General features: G+C 45.4%; 1 protein-coding gene across 2 annotated transcripts in view; it reads left to right on the top strand.

Annotated features, from left to right (window-relative positions):
- The first annotated feature begins 1029 nt into the window (after positions 1-1029).
- LOC120825582 (uncharacterized) overlaps positions 1030-16418 on the top strand; it is a 43504-nt gene continuing 28115 nt past the window's right edge. The window contains exons 1-2 of one of the 2 annotated variants that reach the window (XM_040187279.2): positions 1030-1318; positions 4849-5178. In XM_040187279.2, the coding sequence (XP_040043213.2) occupies positions 1160-1318; positions 4849-5178 (489 nt within the window). In that variant the 5' untranslated portion in view covers positions 1030-1159. The remainder of the gene's footprint in view (positions 1319-4848; positions 5179-16418) is intronic. The other variant, XM_040187261.2, reaches the window with a different exon arrangement.

The raw sequence follows: 16418 nt of genomic DNA, 5'->3' as shown, positions 1-16418 counted from the left end.
ACCTGTTCCACGCGCAATAACGACCGCCGTTAAGCTCTCCACAGCAGCAGTTCTGGTGTCTTTTAAAAAAAATATTTTTTTGTAAATATATTTCTAACGTCGGTGTCCCGATCCGTTGCAACGTGGTGTTTAAATTACAGAGCGCTTCCTCCGCCTGTGGAAACTTTCCAGTTTCCGCTAATTGGCAGCGGCGCAGCTTTGAAGCGAGCGGCGGACAGCGGAGCTCCGACACCGGAGGAGACGCGACAAAAGGTAGAGAGGAAACAGAGGAGAGCTGAAACGCAAGCCCATGCGTACATGTGAAGGAAACAAAACGTCTGCGGGGTGGAGGGGGGAGTTAATCCGAAGGTTGCGCAAAGTGCAGAGAGCGAGAGAGAGAGAGAGAGAGAGAGAGAGAGAGAGAGAGAGAGAGAAAGAAAGGGAGAGAAGGGGACGAGGGAATTGGTGCGCGCTGGGAACCACCCGGACAAGAGCTGAAAGACGGATATTCCCTGCCTCAGGACACACCCTCCATGCGCTCTCTCTCCCTCTCTCTCTCTCCCTCTCATTGTTTCCCACACTCACTGTCGCCGCCGGGCTTCGTATCGGGTGAACAACTGACCAGCCACCGGCTTAGAGGAGAGAAAGCGCAAAGTGAGATCATTCCGCCGCAGAGACGCAACTTCGGTGGCGGCTTTCATCGCGGAGCAGGACGAACGTTAGATGTTTTAATGACTTCTTAAAGTGTTTTTAAGGTTTTACGGAGAGACCGAAGAAGAGCTGATTTGGATGAGAGTTCCAAGTCAAGTGAGCCGGCTGATTGGACCGTTTAAAGCCTCTTAACGCAGGTGGCGGGGAGGAAAACACCGCAAAGCGCAGCGTGTGTGTGTTTGTGTGCGCGTGAGGCGCGCAGCAGAAGTCCAACCAAGAGAACGCAGCCGCAGGAGGGTGGATCAGGTGTGAGTCTCATGGCGGGTCGGCGGAGAAGTCCAACACGGGTAGTTATGGTTCCTCCGACCCGGACGCAATGAAGTGGCTGTGCGTGAGTTTCAGGGTTTAAGAGCCGGAGGTGGAGGAGAGCTGGGCGGACGGGCGGACACTGGGAGGGAGGGAGGGGGGGGACACGCCGGGGACACGCCGCCAAAGCGCACAACACGTTCCCCGATCCCCCGACGCAGGGATGGAGCGCACAAGAGCGCACGGGCTTGCTCGGCTCGATCCAAGAATCGCGAGTGGAACGATCACTGCCAGGCCACGCGCGAGCAGTGACCGGCACCGGGGACACCTCCACCTGCGGCGGACTGTGATTTTTCTCTTCGCGCTCACGATACAACCGCAGGTAATCCGCCGATTAACTGCTATTTCTGGCGCCATGCTCTTAAACACCCCCCCCCCCCCCCCCGCAGCTGACTTTTAATATGATTCAGCCTGTAATTCTGATCACAGCTGCGCGAAAACAGTCAATTATAAGGTCCACAGAGACACACACACACGCACGCACACGCACACACACACACACACACACTCCCAGTCCCTCTTTGTGCTGCCCCCATTCTGCGCCTACATGGCGCGGTGCCCACCTGTTGTTTCTGCCCGCTGGTGTCTATTATTCACGCATCGCCAGAACTACTGTAGTTCTGTTTTAGAAGCACGGGCTGCAAATATCACAGCGAAAATGTGCGTTGGTCTAGGAATGTTTAAGTAAGATCACGTTTATTTTTAACGTGATAGAAGTCAATGTTTATTACTCCACTGCGTGTTAACAAAGATTGTATGATGGGGCACAAACCGAGCGTAACGTATCACAGAACAATTAATCGCGATTTAGATAAAAAATCGCAGACACTTTCTTAATGTTTTCTATTCCTTTGATCTCAATGCATCATTCACTTTCTCTTGTGCCTTCTAAAAAACAGCATATTCCCTTCAGCGACTTGTATAAGTTATTCAGACAAGCATTGGCCTCAGGCAACATGGCCATTGTTTCTGGTGGAATGGAAATGCTTTGGATGTACCAAGTAATACTGTGCAAAAAGGTGCAAACCCATCACGTTTTTCCGTTTCCTGCCAGTCCAGCCCCTGTCAGCCGCTGCTGCCCAGGATCCAACAGTAGCAAGCAAAGGCCCAGCTGTGCCCCAAAGTGTGCATGTGTCTGTGTCCGGGTTTCTTTCTCCACAGCGAGCTCACATCCATCTGTGTTTTGGGTGTGTGCGGTGCCCCGGGGGCCACAGCCGAATACACTTCGGGGCGTGTGAATGTTGAACGTTGGGGCAGCTCTGCGTGCCTTTTTCTCTGCACCTCCGCAGGCTCCTCACAGCTGAGGAACAAACACACTCCACTCCCTCCATGCTCCGACTGCGCCGCAGTGAGAAACACACGCGATCCTCTGCTGCTGCTGCCGGGGACCATTAATCAATGCATGAAGACAGGAGATCACGTTCACGAGGACAACCTCAGACCCGAGAGTGAGGCCTATTGTCCCGACGGCATGATGTCTGTTCTCTAATTGCGTTGTCTCCGAGGCTCAAGCTAAAGTACGGCGCGAAACTTTGGGAAACAGTCCAAACAAGTTTCAGCTTCTCAGAGTCAACATGTTGAAGTTGGTTATACTTTATCATCAGCTTTCTCACACCTCAGGAACAACGGATTCCGTATTTGTGAGCTAGTGATTTGAATATTTAGGAAACCTGTTCTTCCAACTGGCCCGAGTACATCGTTTCGGATGAGCTGAAGTCTTGCGATGAAGCTTAAAGTTTATTGATAAAGATATTTAGTTTGTGAATATATGCATTTACTTTGATGCTGACACAAGCATTTCAATTTCAATTTAAAATGACTCAGATTATTAATTGACTGTTAGCTTTGTTTCCGTTTTCTGTTAGCAAGTAATATATGAATAAAGGCGTTTCCCCTCCTCGACATTTAAAGCACAACTGAAAAATATTTCTAAAGTGGAATGTCTCTCCAAATGCAATTGGTTTTGGCACAATGAAACTCATGTTTCTGTGAATTGGGGGTAACCCTCTCCTAGTCAAGGTATTTGATACGTGAGAGATATTGAGACTTAAATGAATGTAATTTAATTCGCTCTGTACTTACAGCTGCGTTGCACAAATAGCTGCAGCAGCACTTTGTTTAAGACATTTCATTAAGTGACCCGTGAGTGTGTTTGGATGGAGCGGAATGGTTTGTGTGCCACTGTGAGATTTTGGTGGAGTGATCTCCTGCTGGGACTTGGCTCTCTCCCTCCCTCCCTCCCTCTCTCCCCCCCTGGTTGGCGCTGAAACGCTGGTATGCAGGGAATGGCTTGGGCAGCGAGAGGAGAAGAGGAAGAAAGGAGGATGTAGAGTGATGAGCGCCACTGTATCTCCACAAGCCTTTTGATCTAGACCGGTCCCCTCCCCGACCCTCCGTGCCCCTGACCCCTCCCATCTCACCCCCTCAACCCCCCTCGGCTCAGGGACAGGGGGCATGAGAGGGACACACAAACCAAACACAATGGGGCGACTGAGGTTCTGGCTTGATGTTAGGCTGCGGCCACATGAGAGCTTGTCGGCTGTGATTTCGGTCCGCGATGAAGCGTACAACACCGCTGGGGATACATGGCTCTTATTCCTGGACTTAATGAGCAATAATTAAGCTCGATGATTTTACAAGGATGCCGCAAAGGGCTGCGAATTATTTAGATTTATTCATCACTTGATGTTTCATGACAAACCGAGATAACTGGCTTCAATTTTTTTTTTTGTGTGTGTGTGTTTGCCGTGGTTGGAAGGATCCAAAGCTTCATTCTGCTATTGTGACATACACACACGCACCCCCACGTGCACGCTCGCATATACCCGACGCCAATGCTCCGAGACTCCCAGGGGGTCTTGTTAACTCTAGTGTGTGTGTGTGTGTGTGTGTGTGTGCTTGTCCCCTCCACCCATCTTTAGACGGGGTGTGAGCACGGCAACAATGCAGAAAAGAGTTGATAACCACCGAAAGAGAAAGGACAGGAGGGATGAAGAAGAGGAGGGGAGGAAGAGCGCCTCCTCCTCAGTGTCTTCCTCTCCTGGGAAGTGTGAGTTACAAAAGAGAAGGGAGTGATGGTGACAAAGGTGGAGTAAAGACACCGATTTTCTTTGTCCTCTATTGAAGGTCTCATACAGAAGAGATGTGAAGTGCTGCTGTGCTGTGTCTATTCCCAGTAGTGAGACAGCACATTGCAGGAAACACAACTCAAACACTTAAATGTATTTATCAGGTGAAATTTCTGTTTTCTATTCTACACGCAATGATGTTTAAATTGGGTGTGAAGGGATTCTGGTTCTTTTCTCGGTTTACGGTGTAGGTCTCATGCATCTGTCATTTAGGTTGCTGATTTCTGTGTCATTGTGAAGAAAAGGGCGGTTCTGCACCAATGTTGGCCAAAAAAGGGACTCAGAAAAAAGCAATTAAGTAACCTGGTTCTGTCTAAAAACCTGCTGAGTAGAACCACTAAAGCTCATTCATTTACATCTCCTTTTTGTATCTGTAAGCTGGACGTTGAATTATGGTTGTACAGGACTTCGTACGCTGGATGCGTCTTGACGGGGGATAGTTCTGCACTTACAACTAGTACATCACTTAGTTCTCCCGACGTGACGCACTATTCCTTGAAAACGTTCTGTCCTACAGAGACTTGACACCCTGTTAAAACTGTCAAAGCACATTCCAATGTGTGTGAGCACACAACCTAAACTACCCTTAAACTTCAGCTGTTAACGTTTGGTGATTGCATGTGGTAACTGGTTGCGATTCCTTCTGCTGGCTTTGGTTAACAACAGATCATATACCCATCTAACTCTTTCCTCCCCTCTCTGCTCCCCGTCTCCCTGGACTCAGGCTGTGTGTGCAGTCGGCATGTTCGAGCTTCAGATCCATTATTTCGAGAACCCCCTCGGACTTCTGCAGAATGGAGACTGCTGCGACCTCCAGGCCGGCGGCGGGCAGCGCTGCTCTGCTAGGGATCAATGTGACACTTTCTTCAAGGCCTGCCTCAAGGAGTACCAGGCCCGGGTCGTCCCATCTGGGCCCTGCACCTTCGGGTTAGGCAGCACGGGGATCCTGGGTGGAAACTCCCAGTCGCTCCGTCACAGAGGGCACGACGGAGGAGGACGGGGAGAGGACGGGGCTATCGGACACATTGTCATTCCCTTCAAATACGCATGGCCGGTAAGTACAGAGGCAGCGCTGGTTATCAGTATGGTTACCAAGGAAACAGGCTATGCTTCAAGTATACACTCAAACTGAAGCTAGAGTTGAATAACAATGACACTCAGGGTTCAGACTTGCATTGCTTCTGCACCATGGGCGTCCTTCGCTGGCTTCGGAGCATAGAAAAAAAACAAATAACCATTTTTTAATTAATGAAGGAATTTGATTATATTCGCGATTGCCTTGATTCGTCTTGTGACACCAAAATGTGGATCAAATTATAGCACAAGCGGCTCGACCCGCCACAACCACCAAAAATGAATGCTATTTTTTTGTTTTTCCGTAATGTAGATAGAGCAGCTTTGTTCCAATAGTTTACGCGCAAAAGTAATCACATTCCCCTCAGCGGTACTTGGCGAATGACAGCATGCTAACCGCTAAACTGAGATGGCGTCCATGAGAACGTGTGTGCAGGTCTTGTGGTGTTAGCATTTAGCTGAAAGACCAACTCAGCTGAAGGAAAGCCATTTTCACTTCTCCAGATCTCAACAATTTGGTTATACTAATGTCATAACAATGTCAGGTGATCGTGGGATTTCATTTTAAAATGTGAAAAGGAATAAAAACCTCTAGTCGTCATCTAAATGAGTTCGTCACCAGATGAGATTCTTGAACTCATCGGATAAATATTTTTCTGAATTCCCAGTGTTTTTATAGAAAACAAACATCACTGCGGTTACAGTTCCTCCACAATGGTACACGATGTCATCTGCAGTTGGCTATTTTCACGTGCAGTAAGGTTTCACGACCCGTGATCTTCTCGGAGTCACGTCTTCATCTTCCTCCGGATGGTTTAGTCCTCTTTCTTCCTTCTTTTCACCTGATCTTTCTGTGCTCAAAACCTTTCAGCCCATCGGAGGATATTGAACCATCGTCTCGATCGAACATCAAGCTGCTGGCGGCTTCATCTTGTTTCCTCATTAAAGAGCAGACCAATTAATTAATCCTCCAGTAGCACAACGGGGCGGGCGAGTGTGTCCGAGATAGAAAAATCGATTATTTAATCCACCGTTACCTCCTCACGCCCTCCCCCTCTTTTCTTTTACGGTTTTCTCCAAATGAATCAGGAAGAAGGTAAAAAAACATCACAAACATGAGTAAGTAGGCAGGGATGTTAATCTGCCAGCGTCCAATAAAAAGTGTTTGACAGCCTGTATTAGGAGGGTTGGAAAATACCGGTAAATAATCGGGATATAAAAGAACATATTGATATTGATATTGCATACTGATACCCTCTTCCTTAAATAATGCAGTCCCTCTTAGACCGTGCTCTTGCACAGTTAAAGACCATCTCTCCAGCTCCATGCACATGCTTTCTCAGTTTAATTCATAATGTGATAGAACATTTTATTAAAGTTCTACGCACGTGGGTATCATTATTCTCATTTTTTTCTTGATTTGAAATTGTGACGGCCTTAACCCATATAATTATGGTTATTTCTGCTTTTCTCTCTACTATTATTTATATAGAATTTATGCACATTGTTATGCGTTTTGCCTAAATCGTCTCAGTCCATTAAGCCCCAAATAACAATAATAGTAATTTGTTTTATGATACTAAAATAAACCTTTTTTTGAGAACATCAACTAGGTTTAACCATAATCCTGACGTTTTACATACCAAACACCCTGAAATCTTTACATGGAAAGTTAGAAGCAGTAACACAGATCTCCTCACTTGGTAGCTCCTGGATTCTAAAATCCTTCCAGCCCTCCATCATAAAGTCAAGTGACTAGGCAGGGATAAGGAGCAGTGGGATACAATTTTTCTGGGGATTACAGAGGTTTTGTTTGCTTCGTAGTTTCTCCTCCTGCAGTCTTTTCTGTCTTTTAGCCTTTGCTCGCTCTCAGCGTGGTTGGCTTTCTTCTCATAATGGAAGTATAACAGACACGGCAACAGATGCCCTGTGGCTGTCAGTCATATTGTTGTGTAATGATATTTCTAATACCTCTCAAGACCAAAGTGAAGCTTCAGTACAACACTCACACACTCACACACACACACACACACACCAGGATGTAACACACTGGCTTGGGTTTGTTCTTCTCGATTAGTATCAGCCCATTTACCTGTGAGACTCTCGGTCCCACAGCCAATTAACTTCCCTTATCTGTGTGCAGTCTGCTTCTGTGTGCTCGTCAGTGTTTGTGCTGCGTGCGCCGCACTGCTCCTCCTGCATGCTGGGGAGGTGTGTGATTGGCGGGTAAAGGAGTGTGAGAAAGTTCTCCGTCAGAAAGTTCACCTGGATCGGTTTCAGGGCGAGTGGAAGGGGAGCGGGGGGGGTTAACAGAGACAACATGGGGACACAGCAGCGGCGTGCATTTTGCCCTGAAAGAGCCCTTTTATCGGCATGGCCATCTCTCTGGGGCCCCAGGTGAGGGGATGAACAGGTGAGCGTAGTCATATGAGGAAAGGTGAGCTCTCTCTGTCCCGTGCCCTCCCTCACTTGTTCTTTCTCCCACTAATCACTTCAGGGAAATGTGTGTGTGTCTATCAATGTGAGCAAAGTTGTAATTCCCTGTGTTTGTTTTGTGTATAATGTCATCCAGGTTTGGGGAGGGTTTATCCCCGCTGGGCTCGAGTTGCTCTGGTCGCTATGGACTGTAAATAACTGTTTTTCTCTGTTTATTTGTAACAAGTGAGTCTCATGAGTGGTCTTAGTGCACCACATATAAGATCCGGGCCGACGGCAGAAAGTGACCTCCGTCCGCGTGTGAATGTGGCCTGTGATGATTTAGAATCAGTGTTCCTGGTGTGTTTTTTTTTACAGATGGAGCTGCCAGCTTGTGGTCGATTAGTTGACAAACTGCTCGTTTTGGTCGACTAAAATTCCTTTTTGTTTTCACAAAACTGCGGAAGACTTCTCTAATAAACACAAGATGTAGAGTGGTGATATTGTGGGATTGTTTGTGCCAGAGATTTGTAAATTAAATCAACTAATGAGTTATAATTGAGTAAGCGAGTCCAGAAACTATAACGACAAAGGATTTGAAACAACATCTCTGCTGTTTTACCTCCTTCAGACTTCTTTGCATTCCGGCTATCGGCAACCTCACAAACTTTAAGTGTTGTGGTTTCATTTTGACCACAGTGATTAAATAGCGGATACTCGGAGGTCATTTATTTAAGTCCTCTCTCTGCTGGTGATTTTCACATTTCAATCTGCTCTGGCGACCTGAGGAACAGAGCGAACTGCCAAGAGAAAGAGTTTTCGGGTCCTTTTTGACAAAAGTCAGTGGCTGTATGAGGAGGGTTTATGACAAGTTAAAAAGAAGGTGAGCTGGCGGGGACAAAGAGCCCGTAAAGACCAAAACTAATGACGGTGCGGTGCTTATCCCTCTATGCGTCTGGGTTCTAACCGAGACAACTGCTGACACGGTGTGAACCAAATCTGGTCTGAAGTAGTTCTGTTCTGAAGCTCTGGTTGAGGCCTCCTCCTTTGTTAAAGGACCTTTGACATTATGAGAGGAAATGGATGGACGTGGCCACCAAACTCATTCACGGTCAGGTTTACGTCTAGAAGAGACTCACACAGGGGAGAGTGTGTGTGCACTGATGCCTGTGTGTGTGTGTGTGTGTGTGTGTGTGTGTGTGTGTGTGTGTGTGTGTGTCAATTGTCCCTTGTCGTTAAATGTATCTTGTGCGTTGCATAGATGTGAGTCTATAATTTTGAGCCGAATGCTAATTATTGCAACACATTCACAGCATGAAGAGAAATCTACCTGTAACATCGATTCTTTCTCAATCTTCACTGTCGACGATGCGATAACGACAAGTGTGTTATTTTAAATATTGCTTGTGTTGGTGAAATTACATTTAAATTCACTTTAGCTTAACGTGGACAGTTTTCCAGACAATTACTTCTTTGTGTTGTGTGTGTGTGTGTAGAATATCTCCCTGCGGGTGAGTTTATTCCCGTGTCATTCGTTGCTCCTATTCGCCCGACGGATATCTGTCCTTTCACCCGTGTTGTGTTGGCAGCAGACGTGTTGGAGGCGGATAACTGAGAACATCAACATATGACCAAACTAGTTATCTGGCGCTTGCATTTAGGTGAACAAAGCACTTCTCTTGTCACAGAGCTCTTAGGTGCACTAATGCAAAGTGCGTAATGCAAATGTGTTCAGGTGAGTCTTTCCATCAGTCTACTTGCCCAGTGTTTCTCAATAAATATTAATGCAAAAGCTCCTACAGTCAAAATACCACTTACGTAAAGGTAGATGAGTATTATCAGTAGAATTGTATTAAAAGTGCTTTCTCCACAGAAAAAACGCTTTTGAAATGCTACCGATATATGAACCATTGGAATACATTTGTCAGTGGTCGATAGGCTCAATCACCATTGTGTTACCACCTTTAGCATTGATAATGACTTAAAAGACATATTTCCAATGAAAATCTTGGAGATCACTTGAATTAGGCCTCGAACTGTTTAGATTGAATCATCTAAACATGAAATGAATGATTTGTTTAGTTACCGATGAGTGAGTAAGTCGATTTAATGCTCCGCTAAGCCACCGTCCGCTTGCTGTATTCATATGAAGCGAGAGAGGTGTCCTTCTTTCAGTCAAATAGGTCAAAACGTAACTTTAAATGTAACATCTAAATCTAAAAGTAACCACTAGACCTAACTATCGGCCAAATTACGTAAAACACACAACACATCGGTTCAACATAGCATTTGAGTAAATGTGCTTAGTTACCTTCTGATCACTGAAACTGATCAAAAGAAACTTGATCATATGAGACACGCACTCTCTCACGCGCATTCCTGCTGTGTGGGAGCCGAACAGGAGGGAGCCAGTGGAGGAAAACGAAAGGAGAGGAGAATAGTTGGAGCTTTCTTTCGCTGCAGAGTCTCTCTTTCACTCTTTCTCCTCCTGTCGTTTGTGCTCTGCTGTCTTTTGTCCCTTAATTGACTCTCCTACGCAGCTTTGCATACCTGCATGTGCGCTTGATACTGTTGTGCACATCGTTTGTGCGCACAAACCTGCAGGCTTGCTTGCATGTCCACACACACACTCTTTAAGTCTACCCCAAACACACAGATTTGGAATTCATCAACCAGCCACACACAAAACACAATGGAGGTTAATTCTCTCGGGATCTGGAGCTTGTGTTTTTTAGAGATAAGTTAATAACTCGGGGGGGGGGCAAACGTCTCAAGGGAAGCGTGTTTTAATGATTTCATTTGTGTGCAAATTGGATTGAAGGTGGGAGTCTCTTTATTAGGAGAACGCAGAGGAACCTAGATGAACATGATCTCAGTGAATCTACACTCTGAATGACTTTGCGTGTCATTGAAGGTGTGGTGCAATCATTTAAATGGCTGCACAGGTCTAATCGCAGCAAATAGTTGACTTTCTTCGCCGTCCATCTTTGTCTTCTTGTCATATCTCCACCTCCAACATCTCCCACACACACAGCCACTAACGCTCTCTCTCCCAGCCCTTGTAAAAACCCTTTGTTCTGTGTCACGGCCCCCCGGCGACGTCCACCCACCTCCCGTCCCGCTGGATCACACGCAGCAGGTAGAGATCTGGTATAGCCGTCGCAGATCGTCCCTCCTCTCTCTCTCTCTCTGGTTTCTCTTGTCGCCCAAAGTTTCTCCTCAATTGAGTCCTCTGTAGTGATTAGAAGCCTGTCCCATGATGCCTCGCCACCTCCGCTCTGTCAATCCTGTCCACTGAGATACATCGTCCCTTAGTTGTTGTTGCATAAAAACACTGTAGCGCATGTCGCAGTCATCACTTTTGGCACTGAGATGGGTATTTTCTGTCTCCAGTGTCATATGTCCGGAAAGGAGGCTCAGACATTGTTTAATGCAGAGGAGGTATACCTAACTGGATTACAAATGAAAGAGTATCGTTTCCTTGGCGATAGCTAGAGGCAAACGTAAAGATGTATTGCTCGTTGTTATCAAGTCTGAGAGGTCGCCGAGAAGGCAGATGGATTAATTGAAAGTGAAGGTAATTGTGGTTTGCTGTTCTTATCGGTCTACTTATCCAAACCTAGTGGCGTCGTCATGGAAATAACTTTCATCCCAGTGTTCTTGAATGTTTCTGTTCTGTCAATTAGAGACCAAGAAGTTTGTTTTTGTAGAAATTTGGTGTGCTTTCTTTAGAAAAATGAAAAATACTTGTGGGGTTTGGATTTCAAAAGATTGACCACATAATACTCTTCATAGAGATCCCTTAAATCAGTGGGGGGGGGGTTAGTAGTCGCGCGCTCTGTGTTCGCTGGCCGTGCACGGTAAAAGGACAAGAAAAACGGCTGGTGACGCGTGGGGAATGTGTCAGAGGGACGAGCGCACATAATTAGGAGAAAATCCGGTCAATTTTCAAAATAAAACATTTTCCAGAAAAAAAATATATATAAGCTTTCTGTGGTACGGCCCACGAACCGGTACCGGTCCGCGAACCGGTACCGGTCCGCGACCCGGTGGTTGGGGACCACTGCCTTAAATGATTCCTGCTATCTGTTTACGAAAACTGTAGAAATACGAGCCCACTGAATGTTTACGCGCTGTCCTGTGAAGACACACTCAGCTTCCAGACGGTTTCCTCAATTGTAATTCCTCTCACTCAAAGTCCAGCCGTGGAGGTGAAGCTTCCAGACGAGGCAATTTCCTGCGGAAGTCAGAGAAGAGGAGGGACGGTGGGGGGGTCGGGGTAAGCGGAGGGGATGAGGGCAAGCGGTCTGGGCCTCGGTGGGGGACGTGAGGGAGGGGTGGAAGGTGTAGTTAAAAAGTTGTTTTAAGTGCAGCAGAGGAGGGACCAAAGAGCGAAGTAGCGAAGGACGTCTTCGGGAGGGTTGGGTGGATGATCTCCGTGTGGAGCTCAGGTGTTTTGGGACCGGGGTCACTGTCGTAACGTCTTGCTCATCCCGTCATAAGCAGCAGGCGGTAAAGGGAAGAGATGATGGGGAGCACCAGGTGGAGATGGGGCAGGACTACATGGAGGATTAGGGCCCGGCATGATGAGAGGCCTGATGTTCCACAGCATTGTCAATGAACTCTGCACGAATGTGACAGTCATTTCCTCTAGTACACTTTTAAGGTACTTAATATTTCTACTCCACAACGGGGAAATATTGTACTTTTTCCTTAGTAGTTTTTCTCACAGTTTAATAACATGAGAACTCCGGTTTAAATATAAATGTAAAATGATCCAATATTTCACAAAAAGAAAATTACGCATCTACTGTATGTGTCCAAATCTATACACATATATTTGTTTTTTATATTTTGCAACCACATTGGTCATCTCACCACGCCTCGAATACATCATGTGATTCTTTGGGGGGGGTTGAGAACCCTTTGAATAAAACCTAACTAATAAAAAATGGATGCATCTTTTAGCAGCTCCAACAATAACATGCTGCTTACGCATTGAAGTATCAATCTCATGATAAATCATAATACAGTCACAGTGGACATTTTACTATAGAACGAGTAGCGCTTTTGACACTTGCTTTTTAATAAAATAATCATGAGTATTCTCAGTATTCTCACGGCGAGATATTGAGATGTATCTGTTTGTGGGTGAGTAAGGCGGAACAGGATAAAAGTGCCGGCTGTGTGTGTCTAGAACGAAAGAAACGCAACCGAGATGTCAAGAATGCTAGAACAGAGACATTTAATTATAGCGACGGGGTCACGGGAGCAGGGTGAGGTGGACTGCTGCACACCGGGGGTCTGATTCCACATCTCGTGCTCAGTGTGTGTGTGTGTTTTTCACCTGAGGGCAGAGGGATAGATAATACCAGCAGAGACTTTGGAAATTCACAAATTCGCCGCCCTATATTCACATCTGGACACTCCTTGATAAAAAGAGATTGCGTGTCTCCTTTGTTATTCTAAGCAAACAATCAAGCAATGACGCGATAATCATGTTCGACACGGGGCTGAGGCAAACATAGACAACAAAATAGTATTGTATCTGAACACTGAGGCTCCCCACGGGCCTGTAGGGAGTAGAGTTGAAATCGGTATGAATTATATATTTTCAGATGCTTGCAGCATTCTAACGCGCCAACATGGTTCTATATCTACTCTTTGCCTGTGGAATAGCAATGCCATTGTTACTGTGGTTACCTCCACCACTAATTTGCAGTGCAGGTGAGATGTCAGCCATGCAATCGGGCTCAGGCACAGCTGCTGCCATGACAACCGTTTGCATGTTTGTGTGTGTGTTAATGCGAGTTGTCTTTTGTTTGTGTAAACGTCCGAGTCTGTAATTACCGGAGCTTTTTGATTCTAACCGTGAGAGTTGGCAGGTGCACAAAATCCACGAACGCTCATCTGCAGATTATGAATATTAAAAGTTGGCTGAAACATTAGCGGTTAATTGAATTCAGCTACACAGCGAGTATTTAATAGTCGTTTGGTCTCCACGCGTGCTCGTATGCCCGTAAGATTTTAATGACGCTGATTGACGGCACTGATGTTTGTGCACAAAGTCTTAGGTGCATTTGTTTAATGACTGTGTGTGGTTGATTTTATGTTGGGATTTATGCTGCTTGATTGGCTATGGGGGCGCAAAACTGGCTAAAATAAATACGATTATTATTGCAAATTCTACTAGATAGATAATTAAGCTGTAGTATTCACTACCCTACCCAACTTAACAAAAAGATTTCTGTAAATAAGGTCAAAACCATCAGTCAGTTGACAATATTCCTTAAAACCTTTGATTTAAAACTGCATCTGTGTTTTAATGTGAATGGAGTCTTTTGAATCGGTAGCATCACTTAAATTAATGAAGCTTTGTTAGTTTCAACTCATTGATTAGCTGTCTGCTGCAGCTTTACTGTTTTGTTTTACTCTTATTAAATTTAAAAGAAGAAATAACTAAATTAAGTTTTTAAAAACCATTAGTGACTCTGCTCAGCACCACACAGAAGATGGAAACAAAAAGAAAATTACCGCTGAGGCTGTATATGTGTGATTAGGCAGCTGTTTGGTCAATTTGATACGTCAATTTCAAAATGTATTATATCAACTCAGTTATCTTCGCCCCCCCCAACAAATGCATCTTCCAGAAACAGCTAATCTTAAATTCAGCACATAACTGAAATAACACTATCTTCCATATAGCTTGAAAACAATTATAAATGTCTTTCCAGGAAACGGGAAACCGCCAAAAATAAATTGTTAATTGTTATCGGTTTCTGCCTCCAGAGCTGCTATCTAATAATACATAATTAAACCAATGATAATTGGCACAGTTTGTCCACATACAAACTCCATTAAAGTATGCTGACTAATATTTTCGGGGGTTAATGAATGCAGTATGTAAAGAAAAATAAAGGTTGGCAATCCAGCCGGGTAACATCGGATGCCAGTGTGTGTCTAGGTTGCGTGCGTGTTTAGGTGTGTATGCAGTGGTGTGTGTGTGTGTGAGCTCTGAGGGGAAATTGGGAGTCCTTCCTGTCGTAGAGCTGTGTTTGTACAGCCTGGCTTTGTCGGGATATCCTACCCTGCCCATGTCTGAGGGAGAGAGATGGAGGGATGGCAGGGGGAGTGAGGAGCACTGAGAGGGGGGGAGGGGGACAGAACTTTATAAACCTCCATTAAATACAATTTGACATGCCATCACTAGAGCGTACACAGTGGTTGGAATTAGCATCTAATCCAGAGCTTGAATAACGTGACTAAAGTCCAGACGGGCTGCAGTGTGAAGGGAGCAAAAGACTAACTCCCTTGTTTTAAAGGTTTTGTTTTTTTAAGGAAAACTCTGTTGTCTCCAGGCAAGCCAGGCTCCGACCATCTGCACATGTCATGGCTGGCAACAATCAGAGGGAGAACTGATTAGAAATGTGGTTGTTTACGTGGTTGTTACCAAGAGCCCTCGGAGTGGAAACAGTTTGGACGGAGAAAGAAGGACACGTTCGAAAATATCCACTTACACACAAAGATAGTTTCTCCTTTAGAGTCCTGTTCTTAACACAAAACTGATACATATATCTAATTACTATCTGATATATATAGCAATAAATATGTTTTCAGTGAGTGAAAATAACGTCCGATACTTTTCCGCAGGGACCCTTTTTGATTCGTCGACCACAGGTGTAACCTAATATACATAATTATACATGTGTGTGCATTGTATTGGACCTTAATTACTGGAACAGAGACCATCAGTACATCAGTAATGTTATTGGTTCCACCTGCGCTTTCCCTGCGGTCTCGGGTGAAATGGTCTTCTGCATACTGAAATAGTCCATAATAATTTGAATTTAGAAACGATAAAGAAGCAAGAGGACTCTGATGCTGTCAAGGCTGTTGTGATTAAAGGTAGTATTATAAAAAGAGTTCCAATAACTGACCCGCTTGTTACATCCTCAATGTTCAAAGGCTTTTTGTTGTAATTTCAAGAAGGCAACTGATTGGCGGAATTACATCATTCTGATGAAGAGACGAAGAAAAGAGACGTAATTTAGCTCTGAACTGTGAAAGAAGACAATGGAATATGCATCAGTGTTTTAAGAGGGACTTTTGTCTTTTCTAATTATATTCCTATAGGCATATGGTGTGTACACACATTCCTATTACGTTATTTCCCAGCTTTCATCACTTTAGCCATTATCTCCACAAATGGCCCGGATAAAAAGGCGATTTTGTTTGAGTCGGAACAAAGTAAAAATATCTCCCCGGCGTTGACTTTGATGTTATCAGCTTCCGCTTAGTGATGTTTGCTGTTTAAAGTTTGGTCTTTCGTACATGTCCACTCTGCCGTCGCCTAAGGGCCACGGGTCTCTTTGACGTCAGCCGTGGTTGATTTGACCCCGCCGGGATGCCATACTGAACCCTCAACCTTACCGACAGGGCTTACCCCAGATACTCCCTTCCTGTTTCAATGATGACATCATGACTTACCTGGCTGTGTGCACTTGTGTGTGCAGCGGTGAGGGTGTGTGTGTGTGAGGGGGGCTGAATGAGAGCGAACAAAAGAAAAGCAAAAGGCTCTGGACTTCCCACAGGTCTTAACCTGCCATAACGGTTGTTGCTGGCAGAAGGAGGGCGAGGCGCGGCGGTGGATGGAAGGAAGGGTACGGGAAGGAGTAGTGCTGCAGATCGGAAAGAGGATAATGCTAAGAGGTCTGTGAGCAGGCCAACGGTGAGGTAATGCTGCATGTGCAGTTTGTGTTAGTGGACAATTCATCATAAAGAAGGAAAGAAAGAATCCAACACGAG

Source organism: Gasterosteus aculeatus, chromosome 1 (genome assembly GCF_964276395.1).
Source record: "Gasterosteus aculeatus chromosome 1, fGasAcu3.hap1.1, whole genome shotgun sequence".
Lineage (NCBI taxonomy): Eukaryota > Metazoa > Chordata > Actinopteri > Perciformes > Gasterosteidae > Gasterosteus > Gasterosteus aculeatus.
Note: the sequence above shows the minus strand (reverse complement) of the source record. Positions and strands in the feature narration are given on the sequence as shown.